The sequence below is a fragment of the Polypterus senegalus genome, chromosome 3 (assembly GCF_016835505.1).
Source record: "Polypterus senegalus isolate Bchr_013 chromosome 3, ASM1683550v1, whole genome shotgun sequence".
Classification (NCBI taxonomy): domain Eukaryota; kingdom Metazoa; phylum Chordata; class Cladistia; order Polypteriformes; family Polypteridae; genus Polypterus; species Polypterus senegalus.
The window spans coordinates 40,348,580-40,372,823 of NC_053156.1; the positions used below are offsets into that span (position 1 = coordinate 40,348,580).

Below are 24,244 nucleotides of genomic sequence, written 5' to 3' on the forward strand. Positions count from 1 at the left end.
CAGTCCAGGAGGCCAACCCGATTGTCAAGTTATGTAGCTTTGCTACAAAATTCCCAATAAGTTTGATGTGTCACATGACCCTCTTCCTATTAAAAAAACAAAAGTTTGATCCAAAATGGCCGACTTCAAAATGGACACCATGGTCATCACCCATCTTGAAAAGTTTTCCCCCTCACATATACTAATGTGCCACAAACAGGAAGTTAATATCACCAACCATTCCCATTTTATTAAGGTGTATCCATATAAATGGCCCACCCTGTACATTTCTTATACATATACTTTTTGCAGAGCATGAAGAACTTTTTGTTTTCATGAATAGTGGCCTCACAGAGATCCTTTTTCTAATGTTCTAAAGTTATGTGTTTTGTACAGTTTTTTCAGTGTGTTTTATCTGTGAGCTGTTTTTCAGTCTACAATATTTTACTTTCGAATCCCAGATCAGACATGCATCGATGGATGGCAGCTTTTCCAAATCCCAACATTACTGAAAGTAGCACAGATGAGACAATATATGATGAATGGGGTAAGTTATGTTGACTTTTGTGCCTAAGGCCATCTTGGCCAAACCAGGTTAGTGCAAAATAGTTGAAAATGGTAGCTGTATTTGGTAATTTATAATTTTTCATGTCAATAACATAAAATTTTCAAACTCATTAATGTGGCCTGTTTAATGTGTTAAAAAATATTGTCACATCCAGGGCTGGCCACGAGGCAAACACCTCAGGCAGTTCTTTGGTCGGGTGGCATTTTTTTATTTTTTAACATTATGAAACAATTAATACAAAAATGTTTCATTTGTACCTAAAGAATTGGGTACAGATCCAGTACCATATTATTATACTACCTTTAAAAATTTTATTAAATAAAATTTTCATTTAACACTAGAATTACCAAAGCCTACAAAAAAGTGAAAAAAACCCTAACTTATACAAGAACTTTCAATTTACACAGGCTGTTACAAATGCAAATCAAACGTATGTTTTTATTGTATAATATTAACAATAAGAAGAGTTCACTACTCAAAACGGTAAATATTCGAGACGGTCAAGATCGAACAGTGGGATTCTTGATTACAAGTCAGCCATTCTTGCCACTACACCACGGAAGCTGTTGCACCATCGTTGAACCTTTTGTGAAAGTGATTATTTGATCTTTGGACTTCAGGTTTTACACATTACTGTATATAGTCTATGTCTACATTTTGTCATTTATTACTAAAATATGAAAAACGTTTCTGCTTTAATGATGTGCTTACAAAGATTATTGTAGAAACGGAGCACACATGAAATGCACATGTTCCAAATAATGATCTATTATTTCCATTCTAAAACTCCAACACTTCACTCCCAGATAATCAATCAAGGCAGGAACTGGGAGAACTTTGTGCACGTTCTGCAGCAGTAAGGGGGATGGAATATCAGGCTGCTTGTCTTTATTGGCACATTTACAGGACAGAAGACACTGACGGAGAGGTGCAAAGTAATTTAATGTGGGCCGGATTTACGAGTTTTTTCATAGGCTTTGGTGTTAATGTCTTAAAATTTTGTATTACACAGTTTACAGCAATACGGTACATGTCAATATGTAGCTGTGGTGTTCATTTTCTTGATTTATACATACTGATAGTAGGTGCAGGGGAGTGGGAGGGAAGGAAAGGTTTTACGGCAGCCCTAGTGCTATGCTAGAGAAAAGATGCAAAGGTAATTGTTTTTTCTTTTCATGATTCTGTAAGAAGATCAAATCAATATCATATCACATAAATGCTAAATATGTTATCTTTGAGTGGCACTAAAGCCAGACCCAGACCAAGTGAGAGCATTATCCGGACTGCTACACATTTCTGATAAATGAATTAGAATAACTGATACAATTCATGCAGCACTTTTTTTTCCCCCTTCTTGAGGTGTGTGCGTCTATTCATGTCACTCAAAAGAGAGTGAATGAATGCGATTATTACAGTTTATGAGTAAAATGTGCAAATGCCACAGAAGGAAATGGCAGAAACGAAAGTGCAACTGTAACCCTAAAAATCCACCACAATTCTACCAACCACAAAAGCATTAAATGTCTTAGATGTGCTTAAATTGACTGAAAGGGCAGGGCTATCAGAGATGCCAGCAAAAAAAACAGCTTGTGGAGGTTGGCGTTTTCAGACACAGCACTTAGTGATCACTTTGGATGCATTTTCACCAGCTTCTTCATCCCTTTTCCGCTCACACAGTCTTATATAGCACACCTGTGTAGCTCACATTGCACACCAATTGATAAACAGTTCCTTAAAATATACTGCTCAAAAAAATTAAAGGAACACTTTTTAATCAGAGTATAGCATCAAGTCAATGAAACTTCTGGGATATTGATTTGGTCAGTTAAGTAGCACAGGGGGTTGTTAATCAGTTTCAGCTGCTTTGCTGTTAATGAAATTAACAACAGGTGCACTAGAGGGGCAACAATGAGATGACCCCCAAAACAGGAATGGTTTAACAGGTGGAAGCCACTGACATTTTTCCCTCCTCATCTTTTCTGACTCTTTTTTTCACTAGTTTTGCATTTCGCTATGGTCAGTGTAACTACTGGTAGCATGAGGCGAAACCTGGACCCTACAGAGGTTGCACAGAAAATCCAACTTCTCCAGGATGGCACATCAATGTGTGTCATTGCCAGAAGGTTTGCAGTGTCTCCCAGCACTGTCTCAAGGGCATGGAGGAGATTCCAGGAGACAGGCAGTTAGTCTAGGAGAGCTGGACAGGACCATAGAAGGTCCTTAACCCATCAGCAGGACTGGTATCTGCTCCTTTGGACAAGGAGGAACAGGATGAGCATTTCCAGAGCTCTACAAAATGACCTCCAGCAGGCCACTGGTGTGAATGTCTCTGACCAAACAATCAGAAACAGACTTCTTGAGGGTGGTCTGAGGGCCCAACGTCCTCTAGTGGGCCCTGTGCTCACAACCCAGCGCAGTGGAGCTCGATCGGCATTTACCATAGAATACCAGAATTGTCAGGTCCACCAATGGCACCCTGTGTTTTTCACAGATGAGAGCAGGTTCACCCTGAGCACATGTGACAGACGTTGAAGGGTCTGCAGAAGCCATGGAGAATGTTATGCTGTCTGTAACATCATTCGGCATGACCAGTTTGGTGGTGGGTCAGTGATGGTCTGGGGAGGCATATCCATGGAGGGACGCACAGACTTCTACAAGCTAGACAAAGACACCTTGACTGCCATTAGGTATCAGGATGAAATCCTTGAACCCATTGTCCGACCCTACGCTGGTGCAGTAGGTCCTGGTTTCCTCCTAATGCACAACAATGCCCGGCCTCATGTGGCAAGAGTATGCAGGCAGTACCTGGAGGATGAAGGAATTGAAACAATTGAATGGCCTTCACGATCCCCTGACTTAAACCCAATAGAACATCTGTGGGACATTATGTTTCGGTCCATTAGGCGCCGCCAGGTTGCTCCTCAGACTGTACAACAGCTCAGGGATGCCCTCATACAGATCTGGGAGGAAATGCCACAAGACACCATCCGTCGTCTCATTAGGAGCATGCCCCGACGTTGTCAAGCATGCATACAAGCTCATGGGGCCACACAAGATACTGAAAAGCATTTTGAGTAGCAGAAATTAAGTTTTTGAAAAAATGGACTAGCCTGCCACATCTTCATTTCACTCTGATTTTAGGGTGTCTACACAATTGAGCCCTCTGTAGGCAGAAAACATTTATTTCCATTAAAAGACTTGGCATCCTTTTGTTCCTAAGACATTGCCCTGTCATTATTTGTATAGATATCCAACTTCATATTGAGATCTGATGTATCTAATGTGTTTCTTTAAAGTGTTCCTTTAATTTTTGTGAGCAGTGTATAATTATAAAGTCATTGATGGTGATGAATAATGGAAGATGGCATTTGCGTAGTTTTAAAACAAGTTTTAATGTATCCCCACTTAAGAAATTCTTAATCTTATAATTAAGTCCGTCTTTAGCAGTGCAATCAAACTCGACAGACATTTTGATCGTTTAATTTTACTTTGACACGTTTGTGTCTCATATGCCATACCAATTTGAAAATTAATACATTGTCCTTGTTTTTTGTATTGCCTTCTTTTCAGCCTGCCTTTTAGGAAGGCATTCAAATTCAGGTTGTACTTGCTCAAACAGTATTTTGTTAGAAATTCAGGTTTTAGGTCATTGTTTAAGTTTAAACTATGCCATTAAATTTTTTAAAAATTCCTTTTTTTTAATTCTACGTTGATTTTGTGATTCATTGTATATTTACTTCATGATTGATGAATTTATTTAATTTTAGATGCGATTAATTATGTATGTGTGTGTATATATGTATGAATACGTACTGTGTGTGTGCGTGCGTGCGTGTGTGTGTGTATATATGTATGTGTATATATATATATATATATATATATATATATATATATATATATATATATATATATATACATATAATAAATGTTGCGTAAGCCTGTTTCCACGCTCAAATCGCGATGTATAAAACCTAAACTTGGCGTAAAGCCACGCACATTTTCATGCTAGCTAAAACCTTGGCGTACGCAAGTTCTCCGTTCTGCCGGCACCCAGCGTCAAAGCAGTGCGTTTGTTCCTGTGTGGTTTCCCTTTCTTTTTTACATCAACATCCGCCATGCGGCTTTATAAATACACTAAAATTAACCACATATTGTTTATTAGTTTAATGCATCTGATTGTAATTAACCTGTAACAATATAATGGTCCACAGAATGGTCAAACTATTCCAAATACCATAACTGCTTTAGCGTTGTTACTCTCACTGCACCTTCTTCTTCTTTCAGCTCTCCTGTTAGGGGTTGCCACAGCGGATCATCTTTTTCCATATTACTCTCACTGCACCACTCAGAGTATTTATATCACTGTATCTGAGTGGGGAATCACAGCTCTACAGCAGCTGATTGGAAAGAGAATCTATACTAATAAAAGGCAAAGCCCTCACTGACTCACTCACTCATCACTAATCCTCCAACTTCTCGTGTAGGTAGAAGGCTGAAATTTGGCAGGATCATTCCTTACAGCTTACTTACAAAAGTTGGGCAGGTTTCATTTCGAAATTCTATGAGTAATGGTCATAACTGGAACCTATTTTTCTCCATATACTGTAATGGACGTTAACCCATCATCACGCCTCCCACGTAATCGCGTAAACTGACTATGACCACAGTACATAGAAAAGAAGGAAGAGCCCCCAAGGAGTGCTTAAGAAAAACGCTGAATACTTTATTCGCGAGATACAAGTTTAATGAGAAGACACGAGGTATAAACGAGACTTTGGATCACTTTGTAACGGAGTTAAAATTGCTGTAGCGAGAAACTTTTAAGTGCCGGGTCTTAGCTAACATTAAATAACGCTGTGGACATCGCGAGATCGCACGAGATAGCACAGGCACAGCTCAGAAGCTTCGATGCATGTACTCCGAGCGGCTCACGTGAACTGACTATGAACGCAGTACGCAGAGAAAGCAAGACCTCTAAAGAGCGCGGAGAGTTTTGCTCACGTGAACGTGTCTGCAAAAAGTGGCGTTTCCTGCACTGCAAAAATATTACAAAAGTTGGGCAGCCGGCGTGCGCGTGTGTAGCTGTGCCGGCCTTTGAGACGCTGACTGCGCTTCTGCCTTAAGTGAAAGTAAACACTTTTAATTTTTTTCCCCCTTCACATGAGCTATAGCCCAGACAACTGTAAACACGGGATCCCATTTTTAGACCGCAGCAAACTAATATTAAGGCACTTCGCACTTTCTTTTACACGTATACAATTATGAGGTCGTCAGGTCGGATTATGAAGACACGCACAGGAGTGGAGGACTAACAGTGCCATCCGGACAGTTAATGGCAGGGCTGTCTCTCCAGTCTACACGAGACCCACCGCGACGCTCATATCGTCAGCGAAGACTCTCTCTACACTATATTAAAGAAAATGGCAAGTTTCCTTTCTTTACACCTTTTTTCCTTTTATCCCCAACCAAACCCTTTCTCTCTTTAACACTGCAGAGGACACAAAAATGATTCTCTTTTAATTTCTGGTAATGCCGGCAAGGTACATTACCACAGGCAGTTTAATAGCTTATAGACTACATTTTATTTTTTTCCCTTGCACTCAGTGACCAAAGCTATACACACACATATAGACACATACATATATGTTTACACATATATATACACCTGTGTGTGTGTGTGTATGTATGTATGTATATGTATATATACAGTGGAACCTCGTTTTGTGAGTAACTTGGTTTACGAGTGTTTTGCAAGACGAGCTAAATATTTTAATACATTTTGACTTGATAAACGAGCGATGTCTTGCAATACGAATAGTATGGATACACTTTGTCTGCTGAGTATCATGTGATCACAACTGAGCAGATTGTTCTTCTATCTCTCGCTCACGCGTCTCTCTCTCTCTCCTTATCTCTCTCGCTCGCCGTGCGCGTCTCTCTCCTTATCTCTCTCTCGCTCGCTTGCGTGTCACTCTCTCTTTCTCCTTATCTCGCTCGCTCGCGTGTCTCTCTCTCTCTCTCTCTCTATATCTCGCTCGTGCGCGTGTCTCTGTCTCCTTATCTCGCTCATGCGCGTCTCTGTATCTCTTTTTCTTCTCTATAGGGCAATCGTCTACTATTCTCCGTCTGAGTCTGCGTGCCTCACTCATATAGTCAACAGCCGTACAAGTGTATACTGTTTACTACAGCATTGTGACTGTGTGTGTGCTGTGAAGTGCGAGTCCTCGTCTTGTCCCCTAAAACACGAAGCTGAGTCTCAGTACTTTAACAACACCAGCTTTATTCAACTTGAAACAGCAACAGCGCGGTTATTTATTGGAGCGGGACCTTTATAATGTTCCTTGTATCACCCATCAACGGCAGGCGCTTACAGCATGTCTGCGATCTTTTTGGATACGCTGCTACGGTGAACTGCTACAGCGCTGGGAGACTGCAATTGCTTTGGGACACTCTTCCACGTGTCGTTCCGTTGGTGGAATCCCACAAGAGTTTAGAAACTCACTCACACCAGCCATGATTCTTTTTAAAGGTAAAGTGCAGGTTAATTTGTTTTATGTATTTTTACTTTTATATTTTGTATTAATCATTTTTATATGAATAATTGGGAAATTCACTTTGATATACGAGTGCTTTGGACTGCGAGCACTTTTCCGGAACGAATTATGCTCGCAAACCGAGGTTCCACTGTGTATATATATATATATATATATATATATATATATATATATATATATATATATATATATATATATATATATATATATACACACATACATACATACACACACACACATATATATAATTTGTGTGTGGGTATGTATGTACAGTGGGATGCAAAAGTTTGGGCAACCTTGTTAATAGTCATTATTTTCCTGTATATCGTTGGTTGTTACGATAAAAAATGTCAGTTAAATATATCATATAGGAGACACACACAGTGATATTTGAGAAGTGAAATGAAGTTTATTGGATTTACAGAAAGTGTGCAATAATTGTTCAGACAAAATCAGGCAGGTGCATAAATTTGGGCACCGTTGTCATTTTATTGATTCCAAAACTTTTATAACTAATTAATGGAACTCAGAATCGCTTGGTAAGCTCAGTGACCCCTGACCTACATACACAGGTGAATCCTATAATGAGAAAGAGTATTTAAGGGGTCAATTGTAAGTTTCCCTCCTCCTTTAATTTTCTCTGAAGAGTAGCAACATGGGGGTCACAAAACAACTCTCAAATGACCTGAAGACAAAGATTGTTCACCATCATGGTTTAAGGGAAGGATATAGAAAGCTGTCCCAGAGATTTAAGCTGTCTGTTTCCACAGTTAGGAGCATATTGAGGAAATGGAAGACCACAGGCTCAGTTCAAGTTAAGGCTCGAAGTGGCAGACCAAGAAAGATTTTGGATAGACAGAAGCGACGAATGGTGAGAACAGTCAGAGTCAACCCACAGACCAGCACTAAAGACCTACAACATCATCTTGCAGCAGATGGAGTCACTGCGCATCATTCAACCATTCTGCGCACTTTACACAAGGAGATGCTGTATGCAAGAGTGATGCAAGGGAAGCCTTTTCTCCGCTCACAGCACAAACAGAGCCGCTTGAGGTATGCTCAAGCACATTTGGACAAGCCAGCTTCATTTTGGAATAAGGTGCTGTGGACTGATGAAACTAAAATGGAGTTATTTGGGCATAACAAGGGGCGTTATGCATGGAGGAAAAAGAACACAGCATTCCAAGAAAAACACCTGCTACCTACCGTAAAATATGGTGGTGGTTCCATCATGCTGTGGGGCTGTGTGGCCAGTGCAGGGACTGGGAATCTTGTCAAAGTTGAGGGACACATGGATTCCACTCAGTATCAGCAGATTCTGGAGACCAATGTCCAGGAATCAGTGACAAAGCTGAAGCTGCGCCGGGGCTGGATCTTTCAACAAGACAACAACCCGAAACACTGCTCAGTTGTTTGCTCATTGTTCTCCTTCTCTTTGTTGGATGTGACTCTTCCTCAGCAGGAGATGACACTCCCCAACAGTCATCCTCACGGATGTTTTTTTAAGGAGTCCCGTGCTGCACTAACAACCTCAGAAGCACTGCACAGATCAACTGACTGAGACTGTAGAATAGCATTTGCTGGTTTCAAGACACCAAGCACCCGCACTAGGAGCTTTCCAATCTCAAAGAAGTGATGCCTCTTAATTTGGCATAGCAAGCCTCATGCCTCGGTGCACAGGTCAACTGCAGCATCGTCATCCTCTGTCATCTCAGATAGGATTCTAAGGATTTGTTCTTGATTGTCCACAGTGCACCTTGTTACCTCATAGTGCCTTGTCCATCTGATCTCAAGCAGTCATTTTAGACAAGGTGCATCATGTTTATTGAGCACATAGTGGTGGTGAAAAAAGTTGCAGAGTGAACTAGATAGGCTAAAAAATCGTTTTGCACATGGCTCACTCTGCATGGCATGCAGAACCACTAAGTGCAGTTGGTGGTTGTGGCAGTGGATGTATGGGACATATCTGTCAAGCTTCTTTTGGAGCAGAGCTTGTACACCAACTCTAACCCCACTCATCACAGAGGCCCCATCATAACACTGGCTCAGTATACTGTCAGCACTGTAGCCAGCAACAGAAAGGTGTAACAGTATCTCAGAGGTGATGTACTCTGCATCAAATTGTTGCAAGTCGAGCAACCCAAGAAGATGCTTCTCTGGCATGGAATTTCTGACAAACCGTATTATCACAGACACATTTTCCACATTGCACCTATCCCTGGTCCCATCACTTTTGAGGCAAAACCCTGCAGAATCAGCACTTTCATATTTTTTCCTGACCTTTCCAAGCACCATGTGAGCCAGTGTTTGGATAATTTCATTTTGGATATACTTAGGTGTGTATTTTGCATTTTATGGGACACCCTTAGCAATGCTTGCCAGCTTCTCATCCTTCTCTAAGGTATATTCCATCAGTTTTAGAAAAATACCTGAAGCAATGTCATCATCATTACCCGCTGCATCATGTCTCAAGGTTTCTGCCGTCCCACGGAGCCCCAACTCATTTACACAGAGAAACCTTATAACACTACCAATACTCTTGACATAGTAATGGTTTTTTTCAAGTTGTGTTTTACCAACCAACATTGAATCCACAGTCCCCACTGTGGCCTCTCTGCTTTTATGCTCAGTCCAGATGGTTGAAGCATGCACATGTTTGTGGCTGGACATATGCCTCTGTAGCCCCTTGTCTCAATCAAGTGCTGCTTTCCAGTTGTTAAAACCAGTTAAGGTAAAAAAAAAAACTACATCCCTATCATTAACTGTGCTGCCATATTTCTGACATGGGAAACAGAAGCATGCGTCCCGCACAACAGAGTACTCCAGCCATGGGCGTGTGTGGTACCAGGCAGGATTGAATGATCTTAATGTTGTACCACCAAATATACGGTTGGGGTAACTACCCAGTATTGGCTGGGATGGTGTATTACCATTTAAGTCACTGGGTAGCTGAGCGGGTTGCTTTGGGGCAGCAATTGTTGGCAGAGGTACAGGAGAAGCAGTGCCTGTTGATGCCATAGGAGTAGACATGCTAGTTGCTGTCTCTGATCATTGCTACTGCTATTGGTACAGCCAGGATCAGCGTCACACTTTTTAAAAGCTTGGGAAAAAGGATGCATCTCACAGCATTAACTTTCCCTTTGTGAACTGCTGGAAGCTGGGGAGGAAAGTAATTAAGCTTTACTAAAATCACTGTGATGTTGTTAATTATCTCACGAGTCGCTATGATTTTGACGACAGAGATTTTCTGCTTCCTCAAAGCCTGTCACTGTTGCGCAGCCCTGCCTACTGAGAAACCTGACACCGGGTCATTTGCATGCTAACAGTGATTGGATGTTTAGCTGGGGGGAGGGTGAGTGGGGGATCTCTGCGCTGTGGAGTGCTGTGTGAGCTGCAGGCAAACAGAGCATGGAAGGAAAGAGGGAACAAGAGGTGAAGCCTATCATCTCATTTGTGCCTTTTCCAGTGGATTTTTCAGCTACTGTAGTACATCTTGTCCATATTCAGTTTGTGGGTAATCTATTATTTTCTCTCTCAGCTTCTAAAAGTTTGATTTAAGGGGGCAGGACGTTTGTTTAAGGGGGCATTGCCCCCCCCCTTGCCCTAAGCGTAGAGCCGGCCCCGTATTTAACTGACATTTTTTATCGTAACAACCAACGATTTATACAGGAAAATAATGACTATTAACAAGGTTGCCCAAACTTTTGCATCCCACTGTATGTGTGTGTATATATGATGTAGATAGGTGTGTGTGTATATATATATATATATATATATATATGTGTGTGTATATGTAGATATGTGTATATATATGAAGATATGTATGTGTGTGTATATATATATGTATATATATATATATATATATATATATATATATATATATATATATATATATATATATATATATGTAGACTCAAACCGATTATAACAGCAGCAATCCAAGCTGTGAGAAAACACTAAAAAGGAGGCGTGTCAGACGTTGTGGTACATTTTCTGATGCAGCTAGACGAAAACAACTTTGTGACGCTGCGGCCAAATACACAAAACAATTATGTTGACAATCATGTTACGTTATTTTCAAAATGTTTCCTTTTCTTTTTCTTTACTTCTTTAACACACTACTTCTCTGCTGCGAAGCGCGGGTATTTTGCTAGTTATTGATATACGGCATCAAGCACACGCTGCCTCAGCCATGCTGTCTGTTGAACTGCTCTCATACGGCAAATGCTTCAGAGCCTTTCCTCGCGGTTCAGAAACAGTTTCATCACAAGAACTATAAATGCACTCAATCAGTCCATCAAGTGCTCCTTGTAGAACGCTTTGTACTTATTACTACAATTACCTCACTGTAAACTTGCGATAAAGTTATAATATTGCACAACCTAAGCCACCTTATAAAGCACATATTTGCATATGATGATGATATCAATGCAGCAAAATATGTTTATTACATTATACAGATAAAATGTTAACATCATTTAAATAGTCTATACTGTTAATAATTAAACATGTAAGGATATGGTGGCACAGCACTAGCTAGATCAGGGATTATTCTTGCCTTGTGCTGTATTCTTGCTGGTGCTGGCGCGACACTGGAAGGATAGATGGATGGAATAATTAAACATGTAATATGAAGATAGTTCAATGTTCCTTAAAAGTTTTGAAGAATCGGTGTTCTAAGCTTACAGATGGCTTAATGTCTATTATTGAGCTGATTGGGTGGCGATTGGGTACTTGGAGAAAGAAAAGGAAGGACAGGAATTGGAGATTAGTACATTTGAAAGAGACAGTACTGCTACAATAAATGATTTCATCGAAGGTCGCGCACATGCAGCAAGCATCTTGCAGGAGGCAGGAACAATCACTGCGCCACCGTGTTCCCATGTTTAATAACACGCTTTAACTCCTATCATCATGAAAATGATATCAAGTATACATCTCAAAATTTAAATTATTCAAAGAGCTCTAATATCACGAATGTAATGGATTCTGCGTCCAGTTGGATGAAGAGAAAGCCCATTTAAGAAGCACGTAGTGATTCACACAGAGCGCATAGAAGAACACATACAAAACAAAGCATTTAACGTGCTACTTTAGTTATGACGGGATTTGAGAAACTAGTAAATAAATGATTTAAAGATGAAGTTTATGATGTTCTACTTTAATGACAAAATAAACTATGTGATTAAAGCAGAAATTTCGAGATTAAAGTTGACATTTCAAGCTTTTTTCTCACTGTTTCCCTATTTTTTTCCTTTTCTCTGTACCCTAATAAGTTTTCATATGACACTCAGATGGTGGGCCACAACTCGATTCTTCATGGTGACTTTGATATCTGACAGCTTCTTTTTTATTTTGGGCACTGTGCGACCATGTGAACTTGACCTTTTGAGTTTCTCCGACACACTATGTCACTCGATCAACTTCCTTTTGTTGTTTATACCACTGTTTAAACCTATAAATAGTAAGTTTTTCCTTGCCTCTACTTGGTATTGGCTGAAATTCTTCTATTTTCCCAAGTGCTTTTGCCATTGCCTTTTCACAGAACGCTGAGCTTAAGGGCTATTTCTATTCATTTGCATATTCAAAGAGACATAATTCTGGGAGGAGTTTGGGTGGGGCAGCAGGCGCGTTCACGTGCATTACTTTTCACGCTGACCGGGATTTATGGACCGGAAGAACGTGGAACTTGGTGAATGCACAGATTTATGCATCTGGATTTTTTTTGTGCGTACGCACATTTCCTCTTTTGTCCTTACGCCATGTTTTAGTGTGAATTCTATGCACGGTGTTATGCATGAGGCTCCAGGTCATTGTTTTTGTTTAAATAATGCCATTAATTATTTTTTAAATTCTTTTGTGTTAAATTTATGATTCAGTGTGTATTTAATTCAAGATTAATGTATTAACTTTAATTACATGTTTTAATATTAGATGTGATTAATTGTAATTAATTTCATAAATTTTTTATACAATTTTTTAATCGATTCCCAGCCGGCTATATTGTGAAATCTTCTTGCTGGGTTGTAACTATCAACACTGTTATGTCCAACTCATGCTCTTAGTTCAAGGAGGACAGTTTGTAGTGCTTAAATTAGGAAGAAAAGCTGACAAAGCAGGTGTTAAACAACCTCTTAATTTTATTTTGTGTTATGCTGCATTTCCACTGTTGATCAAGCCAACACCCCCCTGCAAAAGTGCGCAATACTCCTTTTTATAATACAGTAGATAGAAACCGCATAAGGCGTTGCCCGGATGAGTAATGTTAAGTTCTGATGAGAAACACAAAAACCTATCCAAGGTGAATTATAACATCTGAGATACAAGTGGATACATTTTTTTTGTTGGTCCGATTGAAGCACATGCAGGTAAAGCGATTTGCTCATTGTCACATTGTGTCAGTAGCAGGATTTGAGCCCACAACCTCAGGGGCTGAATTCCTTGGTCCAAAGCTTTAACCACTACAACACATTAGTTGCCAATGATAATAGCTGTTGGTTTAAAATAAAAAAAACTGTGAAATATTATGTACAGAAAAGCATTTAATTACATAGTACTTCTGATACACCCGATTAAACGTGAGCACAATGATAGGGGGCCCACTGTCTTATGAATTTTCCTGGATGTGGCCGAGCTACACAGCTAGTGAGCTTATAAAGCAGCCAGTTTGCCTATCAAAGGTTTCTGATCTGTGCTACTTTTGATGTTACTATTGTGGCATTCAAAATATGCTGGATAATTACTGTAAAATTTATTGCTTTGGAATGTCTTCAAGCAGGAATTTTTTAACAATTTGCATAGACCCTTTCGTGCAATTTGAAACACTTTTGATTATTAGTTTTGGTGGTATTTTACTAGAGAGAATAAAATAAAATAATTTCCTGGCTTTTGAATTAATGAAGCTATCTTCAACACGGGGCTAGTTTTCCCCATGCTGGAGCAATTTGTTTGCACCATGGCTGGTGCAGGTAAATGTGGCAAGTAGCTAATTGTGTATGGGCTGTAGTAGCTTCTTCTGGCAAACAGCTGTCCCGCTGAGACTGACCAAACCCCGCTGTTCTTTCAGAATTTTAAAAATGGTACTCTTTCCCTTTCCTAGCATTACTATAACTATATAAGCTAGTCTTTCATCAGTTTCCTTCATCCTAAATCAGAGAGAGTTTTGGGTTGTGGATGGGTTGCATTGACTGTTAAAAGTTCTTTTGATTGTGCATAAGTCTCAGATGTGTTTACCAATCTATTGCTAGCCCACTTCCACTCTCCACCCTTTGTACCCTTTGTTTGTAACTTATTTTCTGTTCTTTTTTTTGGTTGTACATCTTTTAGCTGCTGCCTGCACATTATGCAATACATATATACAAACCACAGTAAACACTTCAATGAGTAACCTTGTCTAATGTGGCTGTTCTCCATCCTTGCTGTACATGCATAATCTGATGAAAAACCTTTGTAAATCTTGTCTTGTCATCCCTCAGTGTGTACAAAGTATTTCGTCAAAGCATCATTTTCCTATTATTAATTAAATGCCCTACTCTGAGTTTGTGTAAGCAGGACATTTATTATTGTATAACATCAGCTCATAAGCTTGAATTTTTCATTAATGTATTGACAGTCAATGAAATTAAATATATTTAAATATATTTGTGCAGCAGTCTTTAAAAATATAATTGTGTTATTTACTTTCCTTTTTTTGTGTAGGTAAATTATGGTTGCATCTTTCTAGCTTTGCCTGAAACTAAAGAAACAAAAGAAATACCATTTTCTGAATGCAGATTATAATAAACCTACGTACAGTGGAACCTCGGTTCACGAGCGTCTCGGATTAACGTACAACTTGGTTTACGACCAAAAAGTTAGCCAAACTTTTGCCTCGGTTCAAGACCACACATTCGGTATACGAACAAGCCAGTTTCCCTTTCGGTTTGTACATGTTCAGTCTCTCCCTGTGCATTTTCTGTGCAGCGAGCAAGAGAGAGAGCGAGAGAGTGAGAGAGCGCGACACACATACCAGGGCTCTAGAGTGCGACCTAATTTCTCAATCCTAATTTCTCAATGGTGCGACTAAAAAAAATCAAAGGTTGCACCGGTGTGACCAGCCATTCAAGGGGGGAAAAAAAACAAAACTCCGTGACTCTTAAAGTCTCCCTGTTGTTCAACAACAGACACACATTAGGCCCATATCGTGGTCTAAACCAATCAGAGATAGTGAAGGGCGGATCCCGCCCCCCCCCCCTCTGATTGGCCGTGGTCCAGATATTCCGGCACGTGTCTGTACGCGTTTGAAAATGCATGTGATGCAGTCAGACAGAGAGAGGTGAGTATCCCATCAGGTAAACAGTGGATGTAGCCGCGGATTATGAGAGAAGATGAAAAGAACGATTGACAGCTTTTTCGTTAAGAATGTTAAGTTAGGGCCTGATCCGTCCGAAAATCATAACCAATGCTCTGACACGGAGCCATCAACCTCCCAAGTTATACCAAGCCCTGGTCCGGAGACGGCATTAGATAATGAGCCACATATGATCGAGTCCGAGCCCACTGAAATTAAAAGGGGTAAAGTGTATACATTTCGAAAAGAGTGGCTTGACCAGTTTCCCTGGCTAAGATACAGTAAAGCTGATAATATAATGCACTGTATTTACTGTAAAGAGTGTGGGAAGACCATGGCTGGCAGTAGTGCATTTGTGACTGGTTCTAATACATTTAGAATTGAAACGCTGAAAAAGCACAATGCATCTATAAAACACATTACATGCCGCGATAAATGCACTGCTCAAGTGTCCCCTCTCCCCGCTGCCTTTCAGCGCAGGCAGCAGCAAACAGAGCATCAGACGAGGCCGAGATGATAATTAAGTTTAACGTTGCCAACAATATTGCAAAAGAAGAACTTCCCTTCACTAAATTCAAGTCCGAAATAATTCTTATGAAGAAAAATGGCTTGAACATAAACCCGACGTACAGCAATGATGTCGCGTGCGCCCAATTTATATGAGTCATCGCAGATACATTGAAAAAAAGATGTCTGTGCAAATTAAGAACAGTGCGTACATGGCATTCCTGATCGACGGAGACACAGATATCGCCACAAAGGAATGCGCCATTGTGTACGGTCGTATCTTACGGAGAGGAAGACCGGTGAATATACTTATTGGACACATTGAGGTCGAGCATGCTCATGCCCAAGTCGGGAAGATTTTGATGCTAGAGAGAGTGTGGCCAGCTGGTTTAGTCAAGGCCAAAGATCAAGAAGGCCAAACTACAGGAGTTGGCCATCCGAGGGGCATGTGACTGCAATGGAGGATAGTCCATAAGACATTGAGCCATGAGATGATCAGTTTGAAGCCCTTAAAACACTTAATTTAGATTTTCTTTTAGTTAATTTATCTTGAGATTTTTTAAGTTTAAATTTCAGCTCAGTAAAGCACTTTAAGCACCAACACTTTTTCAGTAAGTTACCTTTCTTGTAGAATTGTGCTTGCCTTCAAATAAAGAACTTTATATTGACCAGATTGTTAGTTAATCATTTACAAGTCAATATTGCCTATATGGACAGCGATTAAAAAAAAAAAAAAAAAAAACAAATAAATAAAGTGAACTTGTAAAACTGTGGTGTTAAATGTGATGCGGTTGAAAATCTGGGTGCACCTAACTTTTGTGCTGGTGCACCTAAGAAAAAAAGTTAGGCGCACCAGTGCAACCAGTGCAAAAAGTTAGTCTAGAGCCCTGCATACACACAGGCAGTGCGAGAGTGAGCTGGAAGCATTAATGTAGGAAGGCAGTTAAAGAATGCACTGGGCTTGAGTAGCGTGCATTGTTGCAATGTTATTTTTCTTGGTGGTTTATTAAATTATGGATTTTTTTCAAATGTTCATTTTTTCTCCTGTGCTTAAAACTCATTAAAAAAGTGCTTTTAGCCAGCGTTTGGTAGCGCTATAGCGCGAACTACTGCAGTGTTAGTTTTCTCTGTTGTTCAAGGTTTTCTCAGTGTTATTCAGTGTTCTTACATTTAGTTTACTATTACGCTGTGCATTCTATGGTTTAATTAACTATATTTGTGCTTAAAAACTTTAAAAAATATATATATTTACATATAGTTTGTATGGTCTGGAACAGATTACTTGTATTTACATACAATCCTATGGGGAAAATTACTTCGGTTCACGACCAAATCAGTTTACGACCAGAGTTTTGGAATGAATTATGGTTGTGAACCGAGGTTACACTGTACATCATAAACCTGTTTTTGATTTTAATTGAAAGAGATTAATTTGCTATAGATTTTTTTTGAATATATAAATCATACCTTCATTTTTTCCCAGACTGCCCACAAGTTCATTGTGTGGAAAGCTACTCAGCCCAACAAGCAGATGAGCTTAGTATGGAACCCACTGACATCATCAACGTGCTGAGGAAGACAGCAGAAGGTAGGAATCTTGAATATGGCTCATTTTGTATAAATACTGTGTTAGTGTTTGATGATTAAAATAAGTTGACAGTATAGACAAACAACAAGAAATAATTTAATTAAGTAAAACCCCCTTTGGATTTCATTCAAGTGTATCAGTCCATTCAATTGTTTGTTAATTCTTGTCTATAAAAATACTGTTGATGTCATCCTTTCTTGATGAAGTGAATTAAATGCTCGCTGAGCGTTTCATGCTACACCTGGTGGGCGTTAGTTAAAATGTAATGTTTGCTTCTAAAAACTTCATTCTTGTTTGCCACTAAGGAGCCTTGCAGGTCTTTTTACAGCTATTTTCAACTGCAAAGGTTAGTTGAGGAATGTTTATAAAGTAGGGAATGTGGGGATGTTCTGGGAATTCAGGGAAGGCCTGATTTACAACATCACATGAAGAGATGAACAGCACTGTAAAAACAAGTATACATTAAAAATTGTTTGTGTTAATGCTAGCAGTACGAAGAATCAAACAAGTGTGGAGAGGGTGTGCAGCTGAACTGAATCGTGATATAGCAGGTAACAGAAACCTGGTAAACAACACAGATGGGGAGGAGTATAACATGCCTGTAGATATAGTTACACATTTTAAGAAGAGTAGACAAAGCAGAAAAAGGAGAGTTGCCATTTATAAGATAATGAATGTAAATGCACATCCTTTTCAATTGGATTGTGAGCCATGTCTTAGAGAGGATGTCTGGATGTGACCGGAAAGCATTAGAGATAGAGGTCTGATTTTGGGAGTGTGTTATAATCTATCCAGTATTGTAGTTTCCTTGTGCATCTTTTTAATATTTTTAAAAAGACAAATTTAAAGGAGGATGTTAATTTCCCAAATATTGACGGGGCTAATCTTAAAAATAGTGGAGTACAAGAGCAGAATTTTTTAAGACATAATCAGTGACTGATTAAAGCATAAATAGGAGAAAAGCCTGCCTAGATGTAGTAACTTGTAATATACAGAATAAAATCTAGGGGATAGATGCGATTGAACATTTACGATGTCCATAATGTAATAAAATTCACAGTGTTCTGACTAAGCGTATCTCTCTATTATATTAAAAAAATCTTTCGCCACAATGAGATTTTTTAGAATGCCTTGCATTTCCTGTCATTCAACATTTACCCAGATTGTTGTAGACACAGAACGCACATGAAATGCATGTGTTCCAAAAAGCGATACGTTATTTACCCCTTACAACTCAAGGCACCTCACACCCACATAAACAGACTAGTGCTGGGAGAACTTCAGCTGTTTCGGTGGAGGATGGGATAGCAGGCTTCATGCTGCCAGTGCACATTTGCAAAACAAAGACGCTGATGAAGAGGTGCGAAGGTGGCCAGGCATTACGACTTTTTCTGTAGGCTTCAGGGATTCTAGTGTTAAATGTGGAGACAGCTGAGCAGTTTAAATACGTTTTACCGGTAATGTAGGACAAGGGCGAGGTTGGGAGCATGCGCTTATAGCTCGTTGCCGCACCACACGGCAAGCCAATTGGGACTCAAGTGCAGCGGGTGACTCCTCAAGCCAACATTGGAACAGTGCGAGGTGTTTTTTTTTTTGTAAATGTTGGTTGGAATGCCAATCCTGCCACCAATTCCCAAGTTTTCCCTCTAAGTTGGAGGATCTGCTTTCAGGGTTGGATGTAGATTAACGCAGGACAAAGCCATCCCAAAATTTAGAAGCAGTGATACATTAAAGAAAACTCTGCAGTAAGTGAGATTAAAAAGAATCTACAAAGAGACAATAAAGCGGTGTAAGACGTACCAGACACATAACTCCAGTGCTAACCGTAGAGTGTGCGAGAGTATAATAGACATCTATTGTGACAGTGTGCAGAAGCCATTTAACTATTCTATTCTATCGGAAGATAATGCTAAAAAGGATATTAGAATATTAAGATATATACGCAAGTCAAAAAGGATTAGGTTATGTAATATATCAGTGGGGCGTCTCCTGGAATACTATGTTAAGTTTTGGTCTCCAGAAAAACTCCAGAGTTATGAGGAAAAACTGAAGGAGTTGAACATTTAAGTAAATGGGGATTAAGAAGTGACATACTATGAAAAGAAGTTCAACAGTGGATGCCACTTCTAACATTTTTTTAAACCAGTCACTATGAATTTAGTTTTTTTTTTGGCAGAGACTGGTATTGTGTGTAGATTCCCTGAACTCAAGTCATTCCAGCCCAATATCACATAATCAAGAAAAAACAGGTTTCTATAGTTGCTCTACCTGAAAGGATAGGGTTGGGTTTTGTCCCCGTCTCCACACTCATGCTCATTAGTCTTTTATTTTGTTTGTTTTGTGTAGGATGGTATGAAGGTATTCGCCTTTCTGATGGTCAAAGAGGCTGGTTTCCCGCAAATCATGTCCAAGAGATCACCAATGAGCATGTCAGACGACGTAACCTCCGTGAGCGATACCGAGTCATCCGGGCTGCAGAGCAATTAACCAAACTGAGGACCAGGACTGGCTCTTAGTCCCAGGCTTCTGTCATCTTAGGGAACTTGCTTGGCAACTTAACATGTAAGACATGTGGAGACATCATATTCAGGGGAACGTATGGCCTTTCTGCATGCCTTGGGCACTGCCACGTTGCCTCCCTGAAGCTCAATCCAACACAAAATCAAACGATTACAGCAACTTCTGAGCTTAGCAGTTTTCACATTCTGTAGTTTCTTTGAGGATCTTTCTCCTTTCTTTATTTTGTCAGCCACTCTCAATACAAGGTTTGCATATAGAAAAGAGAAGTGAACTGGTAACAGGGTATTTTATTAAAAATCTCTGAACTGTAGAAAAGGACATTCTGAAAAGAAAAAAAAACATTGTTCAAGACTTGATTTTTTTGGAATTTTTTTACACTACAGTTCATGACTTTGTTTTCCTCAATACTTGAAGACATTTCAGTTCTGATTGCCATGACTGGGAAATTGAAAAACTTTTTGTTACAGAACTGTTAACTTCTGATTTTCTTGTATGTATGTATGTATGTATGTTTGTTTTTGTGTATATATATATATATATGTCTTCTAATTTAGTTGAGCAGAATACGGTAAGAGAAGATGTAAAAGTACCGGACACAAAAGGAAAAGTGACGATGGCTCATCAAGGCAGCCTGACTCGAGGAGGAGAGTACGCACAGAGCTAAGCTAACCGATCTGACTGTGGGTTAAGGTATTTTAGGAAGTAGTTGACTGTCAGATGCAGGCCATCTTGGCTGATGGAATGGCACAGAAGCCAACAAACACCCACAACAAAAGAATGCAATCAGATCTCCTTATATGATTGAACGCCATGCTTCTCATCACCGTATTTTATTCACAGTAACAGGAGTACATTGTAGATGTGACGTCTTGCTTTCATGCTAGTAATGTTTAATGGAATTTTGTACTGGTTAAAGTGGGCACCTAAGAGTGCGAAGGTATGCCTTGATATGTGCCATTCATTGGTGTTGTAGGTATGTATTCTGGTTATTACACTACATGTTTAAGTGTTACATAAGAAAACCAAACAAACGGGCCTCTCTTGAATTTTTGCACTCTGGCGGACTTGTCCAGCATTCAAGCTTTTTCATTTGCTGCCGTCATCACAGCAGTGACATTTTTTGCCCTTGTGGTTTTTCAATGATGAGACTATCGAGCTTTACAGGCCTTCATTTCTCTGTTTGACAAAATTGAAAATGACTTTTAAAATCTCAAAATGTTTTCCTTCTCAGTCACAGATTTTCTTCAGTGAACTGCACTTTTATGGATTTTGTGGGCTCTTTTAAAGTCTTTTCATGTTCTACATGCTGTTTGAAATTAAGATGTATTTTGAAATTGCTGCCACTTTCACTCTGCTGTATGGTTGCTGAAATTCTTTAGAAAAACCATAAAGAGAACTGAAAACCCACACCGTGAAGAAAAAATCAAGCCGTCATCACTTCCTCATACTGAAGGTTTCACTGTTGGCTGCGTGACTGGCGATCAGCAGGAAGTTTTTACAAAATCTTAAAAAAAAAAACCCCAAAAAATACAAACAGCACAGTGTTAAGATTTGAACAGAAATAGTCACTGTGGAACTCGGCTTAAAACAATTCACGACTGTACAATAGCTGCTAATGTCATTTGCCATGACTGGCATGAGGTCCGTGTTAAGATTATGAAAGTGGGCCTCAGCCTCATGTACTGTAAACTAAGGCCAAGCTTTCAGCTCCTGCCCGTAGGACCTTTGTATGGTCCTGAGCACGTTGACTTGCACCCCCTTACACTCCCAGTATTGGTATGTGCAGTGGAGTCCGTGGTGCCCATTCTTGTTCCCACCTTGAACTGCCCATTTTTGGCACTGCTGGAAGGTCATGTAAATGCCAGTCACATGGGCCAGCACTGAATCGGCTTCTTTTGACTCTCATGAATGGCTCCGTGATGAAGTTGTATTTAAAATGAATAAAGATGAATGCTGCTCTTAAACTGTAAGTGTCATGGTTCTTATGTCACTAATGACTCTCTTTGGCATGAAGAACATCAATGTAATTACTGTTAATCCAAATGAACATGAAGGAAATAAACATTAATGAAAACCCAGAAGCCTGAACCCTTGAACGTTTTTCCCAGAATACCACGTATTGCACTCAGAAACTGAGATCTCTGATGTGGGCTTTCCAGCCATCCATAGGCCCAGTTAATGTCATCCACTACCTGAAGATACAGATGGTAAGAGGTGGCACTCAAAAGGCTCGGCCTTCAACGCTGAATTTGAGCAGATTGTGTGTCAATGTACTGTAACAAATGAAGAAATTGGTGAAGTGCAGCATGTCCATTCTCCTTGTGAACTGCTACTTGAAGTATTTATTTTTTATGTATCTAAAAGTAAATGTACTATATTATTTAGCCTCCAAATTCTCGATAAATCATTTACCCAGCTATTTTCTGGTGCTTTTTTTCTCTAGTACAAGGTCACTGGAACTTATCCTTAAAGCCCAGCAAATGACCCAAGGAGGTTGCAGACCACATACACCTCTTCATGATAACGGTATTCCCAGATGGCAGGGACCTCTTGTAGTGTAATGCCCCCTGCCATGTTCAGGAAACGTTTGAGGAATGTTAAAGAGCTCAGGGGGTTGACTTGGCTTCCAACCTCCCCAAATCTCAATCTGATTGAGCATCTATGGGATGTGCTAGAAAAACCAGACTGCTTCACGGCAGTCCCACCTCGTAACTTGCAGGACATAAAGGATCATCTGCTAACATCTTGATGCAGATTCCACAGAACAGCTTTAGAGGAGTCGATGTCTTGATGGGTCAGAGCCGTTCTGACAGCACGAGGGGACAATATTAGGCAAGTGGCTTTTAATGTTGGGGCTGATCCGTGTAAATATTCTCTAATGACTGGAAAAAACAAAAGCAATTCATGACAATGAGAGAAAATACAAAAGCAGGCCACTCACCAGCTTGGAGGAACAAACTTCTGTGGCAAAGAAGGGAAAAACAAAATATTAAAAGCACTGGGAGAAGAAAGACTAATATGGGGGCTCAAGGTACAGAGTCCTCCAGCGCCACAGTACTGCCCACCCGTCTCCTAACTTGAAGCCCACCTTTGAAGTGAATCTGCTTTAACTACATTAAACAAAGCTTCCAGATGGAGGTGGTGCTACCAGGAGACAGTACTGCTTAACAACACATGAACTTAAACTGAAATGGCTGAACACACCACTGATGAAAACAACAAAGGGCAGAGCACAAGTAAGTCCGATTTTCAACAGATGAAGGAACTTGTTAAAAAATCCAAGATGGAAGGTCATGATTCAGGCCCACAAGTCTCCCAGTTTCATGTTTACTTGCATATCTAAAGGTCGCTGGGTGGCTTCAGTAGTCACCGTTCAAATGATTTCCCGTTTTATCGTGTTTACTGACATGAACAGGTTGGTCATAGTCTTATGGGTGGTCTTTTTTTTAGTAGATTTAATTCTAAAATATTGTTCTCAGATTGAAATAAAAAGTAAAATCAGGTGTGGTTTCCCTTAGACTTTCTTATATACTCAGATTATCATCTTTTTTTCAGCTACTCCCATTAGCGGTTGCCACAGCAGAAGCAGAACCTTCTTCCATTTCTTTCTGTCCTCTGCATCTTGTTCTGTCACACCCATCACCTGCATGTCCTCTCTCACCACATCCATAAACCTCCTCTTAGGCCTTCCTCTTTTCCTCTTCCCTTGCAGCTCTATCCTTAGCATCCTTCTCCCAATATACCCAGCATCTCTCCTCTGCACATGTCCATACCAATGCAATCTCGCCTCTCTGACTTTGTCTCCCAACTTGAGCTGACCTTCTAATGTACTCATTTCTAATCCTGTCCATCCTCGTCACACGCAATGTAAATCTTAGCATTTTTAACTCTGCCACCTCCAGCTCTGTCTCCTGCTTTCTGGTCAGTGCCACTGTCTCCAACCCATATAACATATCTGGTCTCCCTACTGTCCTGTAGACCGTCCCTTTCACTCTTGCTGATATCCATCTGTCACAAATTACTCCTGACACTCTTCTCCACCCATTCCACCCTGCCTGCACTCTCTTTTTCACCTCTCTTCCACAATCCCCATTACTCTGTACTGTTGATCCCAAGTATTTAAACTCCTCCACCTTCGCCAACTCTACTCCCTGGATGCTCACCGTTCCACTGACCTCCCTCTCATTCACACACATGTA

The 24,244-nt window shown here is 40.0% G+C and overlaps 1 protein-coding gene across 4 annotated transcripts in view; it reads left to right on the forward strand.

Moving 5' to 3' along the window:
* Positions 1-22,009, forward strand: part of arhgef15b (Rho guanine nucleotide exchange factor 15b) — a 125,021-nt gene extending 103,012 nt beyond the window's left edge. For all 4 annotated transcript variants that reach the window (XM_039747012.1, XM_039747008.1, XM_039747011.1 and 1 more), the window contains 3 exons: positions 441-526; positions 17,421-17,525; positions 19,872-22,009. In XM_039747012.1, the coding sequence (XP_039602946.1) occupies positions 441-526; positions 17,421-17,525; positions 19,872-20,041 (361 nt within the window). In that variant the 3' untranslated portion in view covers positions 20,042-22,009. The remainder of the gene's footprint in view (positions 1-440; positions 527-17,420; positions 17,526-19,871) is intronic.
* The last annotated feature ends 2,235 nt before the right edge of the window (positions 22,010-24,244 follow it).